Source organism: Drosophila sulfurigaster, chromosome 2L (genome assembly GCF_023558435.1).
Source record: "Drosophila sulfurigaster albostrigata strain 15112-1811.04 chromosome 2L, ASM2355843v2, whole genome shotgun sequence".
In the NCBI taxonomy this organism is placed as follows: domain Eukaryota; kingdom Metazoa; phylum Arthropoda; class Insecta; order Diptera; family Drosophilidae; genus Drosophila; species Drosophila sulfurigaster.
The window spans coordinates 204,974-217,890 of NC_084881.1; the positions used below are offsets into that span (position 1 = coordinate 204,974).

The following is a 12,917-nucleotide window of genomic DNA, read 5'->3' on the forward strand; positions in this document are numbered from 1 at the left end:
CAAATGGACCGGACAGAATCCAACCTAAGGTGGAATTCTGGGCCATTGGCAAACCGTTGGTGCTCGGCAGGAGGCCAGGTTGGATGATGTGAGGATACACATCAGTGCCGAGCACCAGGGACACCATCGATGGCTGGAACCAGCGTTCGTCGGCGAGCGTGATGCTGCGGAACTGCTCCAAGTTCTCGCCATCGACGGGTCGGAGGGGGGTGCGGCAGCAGAGTTGCGAGTCCACCTGCAGCAGCACCTTTCGACGGAACTCGGATGTCCGCGAGCGGATGATCGCCGTACAGACGCCTTCCGTAACACGGGTGACGGATAGCCGGTAGGCCGTTGCCAAAGATGCGCTTATACGACTGGTCGCCGCGCACGGGTTGATCAGCGCTCGCATCTCGAATGTCTTGCATCCGGTGTCGATCAGGATGTTGGCCGTCGGAAGTATGCTCACAGCCTTGTCCTGCAACAAGGATGCGAGCGACGTCGGAAAGGCCTCCTCGGACGTCGGCGAGGCCGGTCGATGGGGTGACGGCGAGCGGGAGCGTGACTGTGGCGAGCGTGGCCGTGGCGAGCGCGGCCTTGGCGAGCGTGGCCTTGTTGGGGTTCGGGACCGGGTGGAGACCGGTTGGTTATCGCCTCGTCGCTGACGGTTGGGGTGAGCGCTGCGTGCCTCCTTGAAGTGCAGCAGTGTGTGGTGGTCCCCCCGACACACCCTGCACCTTCCCGCGCTGCGGCAGGATTGCCCGGAGTGTTGGTGAGCCAGACAGTTAGAGCAGTACTTGTTGATGAGTACTGCTCTCAACCGTTTCTCCGCTGTCAGCCTCAGGAATCGCTGACACTTCCGGAGTGGGTGGATCCCACGGCACACGCGACACCGGAACGAGTTGGTGCCAGCGGGGCGGTTCTGGTGGGTGGATGTGTGTTATGGCATACTACATGAAATGAAAACAAGAAAAGAAACAAACGATTATTGTAATAGCCTCTTTGCAGTGTCAATGACACACGGAACAGGACAGCATAGGACAACACAGGACGACGAATAAGAGTACAGGATAGGATGTTATTCGTCCTTCAGTCCTTCTGACGTGGAGGGGTCAGTCTTGCTGTCCATCGGGAGTAGAATAAGTTTGGCAACGGGTCTTCGGATGGTACCCCGCGCCGTGAGCACATCTACCACTCGGACCTTGGAGTCGGTGCCTGGACACGTCGTCAGCACCCGTCCTAGGCGCCACTCGTTCGAGGGGAGGTTGTCTTCCTTTATGACGACCATGTCACCGATCCGAAGGTTCCGGGTAGGGGATTGCCATTTCGTCCGTTTGTGCAGCTCCTTCAGGTACTCATCTTTCCAACGGAAACAAAATTGTTGGTGAAGAGCCTTCAATCGCTGCCATCGATTGAGGATGGAGGTGGCCGGTTGGTTAATTGGTGGTTCCAACACCGAAATAAGAGGGCCACCTATGAGGAAATGGCCAGGAGTGAGCGCTAGTAAATCCGACGGATCCTCGGACATAGGGGAAATCGGCCTCGAATTCAGGCAGGCTTCGATCTTAGCGAGAAGAGTGGACAACTCTTCGAACGTATATTTCGAGGTGGATGTCGCCTTGTAAAAGAGTGCCTTAAAACTCTTTACGCCGGCTTCCCATAATCCACCCATATGTGGGGCGCCCGGCGGGTTGAAGTGCCAGGATAGGCTCTTGTGGGCGAGTTGTGCGATGATGCACTCCCTCGTCGCTTCCAAGAAGTCGTTGGAGATCACCTTGTCAGCTCCAACGAAGGTTTTCCCGTTGTCCGAGTACATTTGGTGTGGACACCCGCGCCGTGCGATGAAACGGGAGAATGCGGCCAGGAATTTCTCCGTCGTGAGATCCGATGTTGCCTCCAAGTGGATCGCCTTCGTGCTAAAGCACACGAAGACGCAGACATACCCTTTGGTGATGAGGAAGGCTCGGCCAGTGTAATTCTTTATTTCGAATGGGCCGGCGAAGTCGACTCCAGTGTGCGTGAAAGGTCTCGAGTAGGACGCCCTTTCCTTGGGCAAGTCCCCCATCATTTGGGTCTGCAATCTCTTCTTGTAGATGACGCAAACCTTGCAGGAGTTGATGGTGGATTTAACGAGGACCTTCAATTTTGGTATCCAGAATCTGGAACGGATCAGCCGCATGACGACTTGGTTACCCCCATGTAAGGATATACGATGGGTGAAACGAACCAGTAGTCGTGCAAAGGACGAGGAATACGAGAGGATGATTGGATGACTCTCATCGTAACGCAGCGAGTGGGACGCCCTCAGACGCCCACAGGCCCGTAGAATCCCCTTGCCATCGAGGAAAGGGTTCAAGTTTCGGATTGAACTTGAGGAAGGAACCTGCTGCTTGGACTGCAGACATTGGTATTCCTGTTGGAAAGTGTGTCGTTGAGCCATGACGATTAGCCGCTCTTGGATCCGTGACAGCTCATCCGCCTGGACCACGATAGAGCTGGGAACTGCCAACTTCCGACTCCTATCGATGAATCTGAGGACATAGGCGGATGTGCGCAATGCCTTGCCAAACTCAGAGAACTTATTTAGGAAGTCAGGAGTAGGAGGTAACTTAGCGACGTTGCACTTCATCCGTTGCTCCAGCAGAGTCTCCGAAATGGGACTTGGAGATGTTGGCCATTGATCCGACGGGAGATGAAGCCACTCTGGTCCATGCCACCACAAAGGATTACGCATCAATTCTTGTGGCAGGACACCTCGGCTTGCGAGATCTGCCGGATTGTGCTCGGATCGCACATGCGACCAGTTCTTGGCGTCGCTGGCTTGGACGATCTTGGCCACGCGATTGGCCACAAAGGTTGTCCATCTGCAGGGTGGCTTGTTCAACCAGGCGAGAACAATTGTTGAATCAGTCCAAAAGAAAGTCTGGAAACTTTCTGCTGGCAGATTCAGGAGGAGGGCTGCAGATAACTCAGCCAACAGGACTGCGCCACAAAGCTCCAGACGTGGCACTGAGAGAGACTTAACAGGAGCCACCTTTGTCTTCGCAGTAAGGAGATGTGTGGAAACCTTGTTCGCCGTCTCCACACGGACATATGTAGATCGCTGCTCCGTACGCCCTTTCTGATGCATCACAGAATCCGTGGTACTGGAGCTTCACCCGTGTCTGGAATTGGACCCATCTTGGAATCCGGATCTTTCCCAGAGCAGGATAGCTCTGGAGGTACTCCTTCCATTGGAGTGAAAGATCCGTGGGTAGATGCTCGTCCCATTCGAGCGTTCTCAGCCAGATCTCCTGCATGAAGATCTTGGCTCGGATAACGAAAGGGGCCAGCCACCCGGCTGGGTCGAAAAGCTTAGCGATTTGCGAGAGCACTTCCCTCTTCGTGTAGGAGTCCTGATGGGCAACTTCTGGTGGCATGAAGAACTCGTCATCGTGAGCTTGCCACCTGATGCCCAGAGTTTTCGCCGTACTGGAGTCTTCTAGTTCGAGGAAATCTTCTCGAAGTAGATGGTCCTTTGGAATGTCCTTCAGCACGCTCTTATGGTTCGACGTCCACTTCCTCAGCGGGAAGCCAGCGCTGTCCAGGGCTGCACACACTTCCGCAATGGTCCGGTTGGCCTCTTCTCTTGTGTGTATCCCCGCTAGGACGTCGTCCACGTACATGTTGTTGGAAATGACTCGGCTTGCGAGAGGATACTCCAAGCGTGTCATCAGCAAGTTGCTGGAGGACTCGTAGAGCCAGGAAAGGCGCACAGTTGACACCGAATGTCACTGTGTTCAACTCAAAGTCACGGATCTCACCGTCCGACGTGCGGAACAGAATTCGTTGGAACGGTGTGTGCTTTGAGTCCATGAGGATTTGGCGATACATCTTCGTTATGTCCGCATTGAACACATATCGATAGTATCGCCATCGGAGGATCTGCAACGTGAGATCCGATTGGAGAATGGGCCCTGAATGAAGGATATCATTCAGACTCTTGCCATTTGAGGATGGACAAGATGCGTTGAAAACGACCCGCACCTTCGTTGTGGTGCTATCTGGTTTGAACACGGCGTGGTGAGGCAGGTAGAAATTAGGAGTCGTGCCAATCGTCATATGACCCAAGTCCACGTACTCCTGGAGAACGGCATTGTACTGTTCCTTTAGAGAATCGTTTCTTGACAAACGATTCTCGTTCTTGAGGAATTGAGCCAGCGCTATAGATCTGGAATGACCCAGTTCAATGCCATCGGGCTTCCGGAATGGAAGAGTCACCCGATATCTGCCACATTTGCTACGAGAAGTAGTCTTAACGAAGTTTTCTTCGCAAACGTAGTCTGACTCCTTTATCAGCTTCGCTGGAATATCCTCCACCTCCCAAAATTTGGAAAGTAGGCTGTCGAGCTGTTCGTCTGCTTGGAGGGCGACTCTTGTCGAAAACGCAGAAACAGTTGTCGACATACTCTGGGAGACGGGGCCGGTAAGAATCCAGCCAAACACGGTTTCCTGCCCAAGGAGTGAGCCTCAAATGTTTGGCCGGGAGCTGCTCAAGATGACCGACGGAAGGATATCCGCGCCAATTAGAATATCGATCTGAGCGCTCTTGTAGAAGTGTGGATCTGCCAGTTCTATCGCTGGTAGATCCTTTAGGAAAGTTCGCGGCATATCGAAGGAGGGCAGTTTGCCTGCCAACTGTGGAATTACGAATGCCGAAGTCTCGATATGGAGCCTCGGCTTCGTCGGAGAACCAATGCTGAAGTGACATAACTTCTGCGATTGGGCCGCAACTGCGTGATTTAGCCCGGATACCTGGGCTCGCACGGACTGGAAAGGCAACTTAATGCATTGGAACAAACGCTCAGAAATGAAGGTCGCTTCGGACCCGGAATCAATTAGCGCACGTGCGGTATATGTAGTGCCCAAGTGGCAAGCATTGATGACCGCCGTGCCGAGAAGGACATTCTGAGCATTATTGGCAAAGAAATTTTGCACATTTGTTGCCATTGGATTTGGAGTGGACTGTATATTGGACGATGAAGAGGCACCATTGTGGGCACTGTCACCCCGATGGAGAAGAGTGTTGTGCCGCCCTTTGCATGTAAAGCAATTGTGCGCACTCGTACACTCTCGGAGTTGGTGACCTCTTGCGAAACAGTTTAAACAGAGACTTTTCTGTTTGATGTATGTCATTCTCTCGTTGACCGACATTTGCAAAAAACGCGGACACACCCGGACAGGGTGATTCTCCTTTGAGCACAAGTCACACGATTTGCCTTTCGGAGTGACTCGGGCCTCAAAGGAGTTGACTCGCTTGGAATTCTGCGGACGGGATGGTCCTGCAGTCGCGATCTGTGAGTTGGCAGTCTGTTTCACGTCCTCAATCGCTTCGAGCGTACGGTAGCGCTCATTGAGGAACGTGCTCATATCCTGCCATGCGGGAATTTTCGCTTTGTCCACCAACGATTGCTCCCACAACGAGAGTGTGAGCTTGGGGAGTTTGGACGAGCAGAGGAAAACGAGGATGCAATCTGCGAACGGGCTACAGACGGAAATGTCTGAATGCTCAAGAGCGGTCAAGTAACGCTGAATCGTGCTCTGCAGCTCCTTGATAGCTGCTCCCGACTCTTGGGTAACCGTGGACAGGTTAAACAGGATCTTCAACTGGCTTGTTATTAACAAGCGCTTGTTCTCAAAACGTTCGCAGAGAGCACCCCAAGCCGACGCGTTCGTCAGCGGAAATTTGGCTACTATTTCATTGGCCTCATCTGCGGTCTTCCAATTCAAATGGAAAAGTTTCTCAACCGGAGTCAACCTTGGATTGTTGACATAGATGGCCGTGAAAAGGTCACGGAAGGTCGGCCACCGCAAGTAATCCCCACGGAAAACTTCGGTGTCGACTGGAGGGAGCAGGCAGCCACTGGGGTATACAGGAGGAACGGATGCTTCTCTCCTGCTGGACCCGGAAACTTGGGTAATTTGCCCCTTAACATGGGCGAGACACCGCTCATACACTGCATAGCAGTGATCGTATTTCGCCTCCATAGCCTGTGTGCCTTCACTGTCGCCGTCTTGATGCAGTGCATCAGCGCATGTGGAATAGGCGGCTTCGACATTGTCCCAGAGGGCTTGCAGCCGGTCACGACGGATCTCGTACGTGTGTACATTGTCGTCTTCGGCTGCCGGCCCTCTGACCCGACTCTCAAAGTGCACCAGATTGTCGGAGACACTGACGAAGTTGCTGAGAGCCATCGCACGGGTTTTGCTAAATTTAGCTTGGACGGAACGGGTAGTTGCCTGACTACGGGGAGCAGTCGAAGATGTACGCAACGGCGGAGTCTTTACAGAAGCAGACGGCGACGGACGATCGACTTTTATTCGGAGTTGACCGGCAGGTGTGGAGGATTTGGACCCCGAAGGAGCGGGCGAAGCGGACGACAGGCGACGAGCTGTAGTCGGAAGCTTTAACGAGTGTTTTGAGTCCTTTTCGCTCTTTTGGCTCTTGGACATACTATGCTTCAGCAGTCACTTTAGTGTCTTTTCTCAACAAAGACTCACGGTAAAGCGGACAGCCGAAAGCAAGCACAAATGGAAAAGAACTTCGGCTGTCACAGGATAGTGAGCAAAGCCGACACAAGAAAACAGACGCTGTTGGAAAAAACAAAAATGTTTAAGTAAAACACAAACAGCAGCGTGAATCTTTATTACTCGGTGTGATTGCTGCTGTTTTTATACATATACGGAAATGGATAATATATTTGGATGTGTAATAATGGATTGGTATATATAATCTCAATGTATAAGGAGCATATGCGGAGTGTATATGTAACGTGTACAGAAGTGTACGTGTATGTATGTGATAATATATATATATTATATGCAACAATGGACTTGAATATACTGTATAGTATCAATATAACATATGAGGAACATATACGGAGTGTTTATGTATGTGAAACAGTATACGTATCTGTATGTGCTAATTGAGTCTTGAGTCTATAACTTCAGTATGTATGGACCATATACGGAGTGTATATGTGTGTAAGTGTCGTGTATGGAAGTGTACGTGTATGTATGTGTGTTGTGTGTGGATGTATATATGTCGTATGTATATGTATGTATATATATATACACTCCGTATATGGTCCATACATACTACACTCCATATATATATATATATAGGGAGTGTAGTGGATCTACGCGCGTTTGCTATGAGAAGAGCAACTCTCTTGTTATTTGAATATAACCAATAGAAGAGAGAGATTGCATACACAGGAGAGTGTTAAAAAAACAGACAAACGCGATACGACAGAAAAAGAAATAGCAAAGTACAAAACCGCGGCCAAATCGGAAAATATTAGCGAACTCTTTTAAACTGTATAGATACTTACACATACATATACATATAAGGATATATATATATATATACTGTGCTAAGTATACACAAAGTAGAAAAGATGACTGGAAAAATGCCGGTCAAACGCTTATGTACTTATATATATGCTGTGTCACATATATATAAGGTACAAGGAAAAAAAAATATGGCGCGAACACGACATTTGCACAAATGTATGAAGGAAGAAAAGTGTATTACTTATGTATCTTGTCAACCAATTGCTTGCTGGGGTCGAGCGATATCCGATCCGGCTCGAAGGACCAAAATGTGTAGGGGGGCGACGTTGGATTAAATAATAACACTTTACTGTAACGAATCACTAAGGAGGTATTCGTCTGGTGCTGGTGGAAGGTTTACTAGTGTGGCGTACGCGCTGGCTTCTCCGGGCTTTGCTCAGATAGCATGGGGTTTAAGGAAAGGGCCAACTAATAGGACGCACCACTTATAACAATAATACATTTAAAATTCGCGTACATAAGGGAAGACAGAGAAGAAGGAGTGTAATGGGGAAGGTTACAATAAACAATAGTGAAAGAGACGAGAAAGGGAAGGAGAGGAAGGTAGGTTAACAAAGAAGACGGAGCCACTCTCTCATGCAACACAGCTGTTATTGTGTGCAGACGCCCACCCTACCATGATCCTGCATTCATTGCCAAAAACTAATAGTTGGCAGGATCCCTAAAAGAAGTGGTTCGGCTAACCTACTCCTGCTTGGTTATGCATGGTTCCAAATAAAAGTAAACAATTAAGCGGACATACTTAATTTATTAACAGATAACAAAAATACTTTGAATATTAACAACATTATGAAATGACAAGAAAAAAAAATGACAAGAAAAATAAATAAATAAATAGATTAACGGACAAACATAGTAAGTGTGTATGAGGCAGAATTAATTAAATAAGGCCAAAAAGAAAAAAGTAAATAAATAGATACTAAAAATAATTAACCTATAAATATAAAATATGTTCTAGCATAAATATAATATAAATAATTATTTTAGCATTTAAATGTTGTATAAATTAAGAGAAGGAAAAAACTTAGCTAAAATGAACTAGTTTTGGGTTCATTTAGAAATGCAATGTTAGACCATCACACCGAATATAGGCAAACACTAGATGCAAGTAAAAATGAGGATCAGCTGATGGCTGTCACTCAATGAAATGTTTTGCTATTGCCAGTCTCGCAAGGTCATTGACCGCTGGGACTGCAGACAGCTGTAGCAGCGCTATGGTCAGATGGACCACCAGCAAAAGGGAAGCTTTAGCTCTAGCTCATAGATTATTAATTAGTTAGAGTGAAACAGACTTACTCCGCAGAAAAATCTTTCCTTGTGTTGGTGCCTGTCTGTGGTGTATCTGTGGGGAATAATAATAATTGCGAGCTTTTGCGCCTGCATGAAAGCTGCTTGCTATGACCGGTAGCGTCGATCAAAACAAACATGCATACATACAAATGTATGCAAGTATGGTTTTACATGCTTTTCAGGCAATACAAAAACATTAATTTTTATAACTAAATTCAATTTTACAAAGATATTTTGCCTATAGGTGTTGCCTTACATGCCTTCTTAAATGATTGCCATTTCTATTTTATACAATAGTACAGTGTGTTATATATACTGAAATTAAAAACTTTAAAATCTCCCCTCACTAACAATAATACTATCGTACATTATTATACTAATAATTATCTGGCAACTCTGTAATCACCAATTACTTATACATAGATATTCAATAAAGTCAGTTCATATGCACACATCACGCAACGCATACACAACATTATTGGCGACGAGGAGAAAAATTCGAAGAAAAATAAAATAAAAGTGAATCGTGTCGCGTAGTCGTTGATATTCATCAAGATGCCGGCAGATGACAACTTAATACAAGCAATTCTTGCTCAACAGCAAGAATTTACAACAGCGATATTGCAGCAGCAACGCAATTGGATGCAAGAAATATTAGAAAAGAACGCAGCTCCAAATGTGAGTGATTCAAGCCACGCGGGTGAATCTCTGTGTCCTCCATTTCATGTATTTGACAAAGAAATACAAAATTGGGAGTCATATCTCGAACAATTATCGCAACATTTTAATGCATATTCGGTCAGTGCAGATCAAAAACAAAAAGCTTATTTTCTTTCGTGGTGTGGTGTAACAATATTTGAACTCATAAAAAATCTGTTCGGCACTAACAATTTGAACACATATACATACAAACAACTCACAGACAAGCTCACAGATCATTTCACAACGAAACGACACATTGTGGCAGCTCGGTACGAATTCTTTAAAAGAGGAATGCAACATTCACAAACACATAGAGAGTGGGTAGCCGATTTACGCGGGATCGCTCGTGAATGTCAGTTTGTATGTAAATCGGAAGGTTGTTTGTCAAAATATGTAGATGAAATGATACGAGATCAGATCATAGTACATACTCCATACGATGCAGTTCGTGCATCTGCTCTTCAGAAGTCACAGCCAACTCTGGAAGATGTGCTCATAGTTGCAGAAACCTATGAGACAACGACAAAAACCGTAGCAACGCTGAAAGAAAATGTTGAAAAAAATATTCCACTTAATGCAGTAAACGCGTATTCAAAGAACTCGAGAGTTACCAGCTCAAACAAAAACGCATTAAAATCGTGCTCGGGTTGTGGACATTCTCACAAAAGAGAGAAGTGCAAGTTTCGCGATGCTGAATGCCATAAGTGCGGTAGAAAAGGACATATAGCTGTCGTCTGTATGTCAAAGCAAGACAAAACACAGTTGCGAAATAGATTCCAAGGCCAAAAACAAAACAAAAGCGAAACAAACGAAATAGAAGCAATAGAAGCAGTGAACAGTATTACAGGCGTAGTAAAAAGTGAAATGAACAAAAAAGTCATTGAACTTGAAATACTTAAACAAGTGATTTCATTTCAAATGGACTCAGGAGCAACAGCTTCTGTAATTAATTCAAATACATATGCGCTTTTAAACAAACCAGTATTGCACAAGTGCTCGCGAGTGTTACATGCGTTTGGACATACACCAATTCCGTTACTCGGAGAGCTGCACACTGTCGCGAAGTGTGGCAAAAATGAAAAAGAAATAATCATAATTGTGGCAAATGTGGAACATTCGACCAATCTTTTCGGAATGGATTTATTCAAAACATTCGGGTTTGATATAATGCCAGTGTCGAACATTAATGAAGTGCGCAGTAACGAAGTGAGTGACATCTGCAAAAAATATAAAGACGTATTTGAGTCAGCAATGGGAGCTATCAAAGACTTCAAAGCCAGCATAGTCCTAAAATCGTCAGCAACGCCAAAATTTTACAAAAGCCGCCAAATTCCTTTCGCACAAATTGAGCAATTCAAGGCAGAAGCAGACAGGCTCACACAAGCCGGAATATGGAAACCAGTCAAGTTCAGCAATTGGGCATCCCCAATTGTTCTAGCACCAAAACCAGGTGGAGCAATTCGGATTTGTGGCGACTTTAAGCAAGCAGTAAACGCACAAATCGATGTGGAACAGTATCCGTTGCCTACAAAGGAATCTCTATTTCATATCATCCGTCATGGTAAGCAATTTAGCAAAATAGATCTCAAGGATGCTTATCTACAAATGGAACTGGATGAGGAATCCAAGAAAATCATGGTCGTGAACACACCGCTGGGGCTTTTCCAATATCAGCGTCTTCCATACGGGATAGCCAGCGCACCAGCAATCTTTCAAAGATATTTAGAGCAACTTCTAAAGGGGATAGAAGGTTGTGGAAATTATCTGGATGACATCATCATCTCAGCGCCGACCAGTGAAGAACATTTAAAGAGAATAGACCAAGTTCTAGCAATCCTTCAGGAAAATGGAATTAGATGCAAAATCGCGAAATGCTTCTTTTCGAAGATGAAATTGAATATTTGGGACGGAGAATTAGCGCACATGGAATTCTTCCAGACAGCTCAGGCCTAGAAGCGGTTAAACTACTGAAACCTCCTGAGAATCTGCAGCAATTGGAAGCATTTATGGGTAAAGTAAATTACTATTGCAACTTTATTCCAAATTATTCGCAATTGGCTGCTCCCATGAACCAACTTCGCAGAAAAATGTAGATTACACGTTTGGACCTCAGCAGCAACAAGCATTTACGGATTTAAAGTCGCACATTATCAATGCAACGCAACTAGCCCACTTCGACGAAAATTTACCGCTAATACTTGCAACTGATGCATCATCGTTTGGTATTGGAGTAGTGCTTTCCCATCGTCAGCATAACGGCACAGAAAGACCAATAGCTTTCGCTTCAAAAACTTTAGACAAACACCAGGTGAAATACAGCCAAATCGAAAAGGAAGGACTTTCTATAATCTTTGGAGTAAAACGATTTCACCAATATTTATATGGAAGAAAATTTACGTTGATAACAGATCACAAGCCACTTGTAACTATTTTCAATCCAGGCAAGCATCTTCCTTCGATGACATCAAATAGGTTACAACGTTGGGCTATCATTCTTATGGCATACACCTTTGAGATTCAATATCGTGCCACAGCAGCACATGGCAACGCCGATGCTCTTTCACGCCTTCCAGTAGGTATGGACTCAGACTTCGACAAAGAAGAGGAAGCCTGCAACACGGTTCTTGAATCGTCACCGCCCATTAATGCTGACACAATTCACAAACACTTAAGCAACGACAAAGTTCTCAAACAAGTCGTACAATTCGTCACTAAAGACTGGCCAGAAAAACTTCAACCGAGTCAAAACGATTTGTTGCCATATTTTAATCGTAGGTTTGCAATCACTACTAACCGACAACTACTTTGCTTACACACAGATGCCAGTCGTGTAATTATACCAGCCGATCTTCGCGCCCATATTCTGCAGCTCCTGCATGAAGGACATTGGGGCATTGTTCGTATGAAGCAGCTATCCAGGCAACATGTTTGGTGGCCTACCATTGACCAAGACATCAAAAATCTTGTCAATTCTTGCACCATTTGCAAATGCAACAATCCAGCACCGCCGAGAGAATATCACAGTTGGCCGGAAGCATCAACAGCTTGGGAACGTATTCACATTGACTTCGCGGGACCAATATTCGACGCCATGTGGCTAATTTGCGTAGACGCTTTCTCACAATTTCCATTTGCTGTTCAAATGCCGTCTACTACAACCGTCCACACGATTGCAGCACTATCCTCAATCTTCGCAATTGAGGGATATCCAAAAACAATAGTGAGTGACAATGGACCACAATTTACTGCTGACGCCTTCGCAGTATTTTGCAAACAAAATGGAATACAGCACATTACTACAGCACCGTTTCATCCCGCATCCAACGGATTGGCAGAGCGTTTTGTACAGACTTTCAAATTTTCTGTAAAGAAAAATTTATCTGATGGTTTGACAGTTCGAGAAGCAGTGACCAAATACCTCGCATCCTACAGGTTTACACCAAATGCCCAAGGAAAAACCCCTGCGGAATTAATACACGGTCGACCAGTTCGAACATTATTGAGCCAAATATTTGAGAAGCCTGTGCAACACAAACATGAAGACACCAAAT

At 46.0% G+C, this 12,917-nt stretch overlaps 1 protein-coding gene across 1 annotated transcript; it reads right to left on the bottom strand.

Annotated features, from left to right (window-relative positions):
* Positions 1–1,057: 1,057 nt before the first annotated feature.
* On the bottom strand, positions 1,058–4,425 carry LOC133835556 (uncharacterized). Its single transcript, XM_062265548.1, has 3 exons — positions 3,735–4,425; positions 3,014–3,658; positions 1,058–2,937 (listed from the first exon to the last, which is right to left on the bottom strand). Exons 1-3 carry the CDS (start codon positions 4,423–4,425, stop codon positions 1,058–1,060), a joined length of 3,216 nt encoding a protein of 1,071 aa, XP_062121532.1.
* Between the last annotated feature and the right edge of the window lie 8,492 nt (positions 4,426–12,917).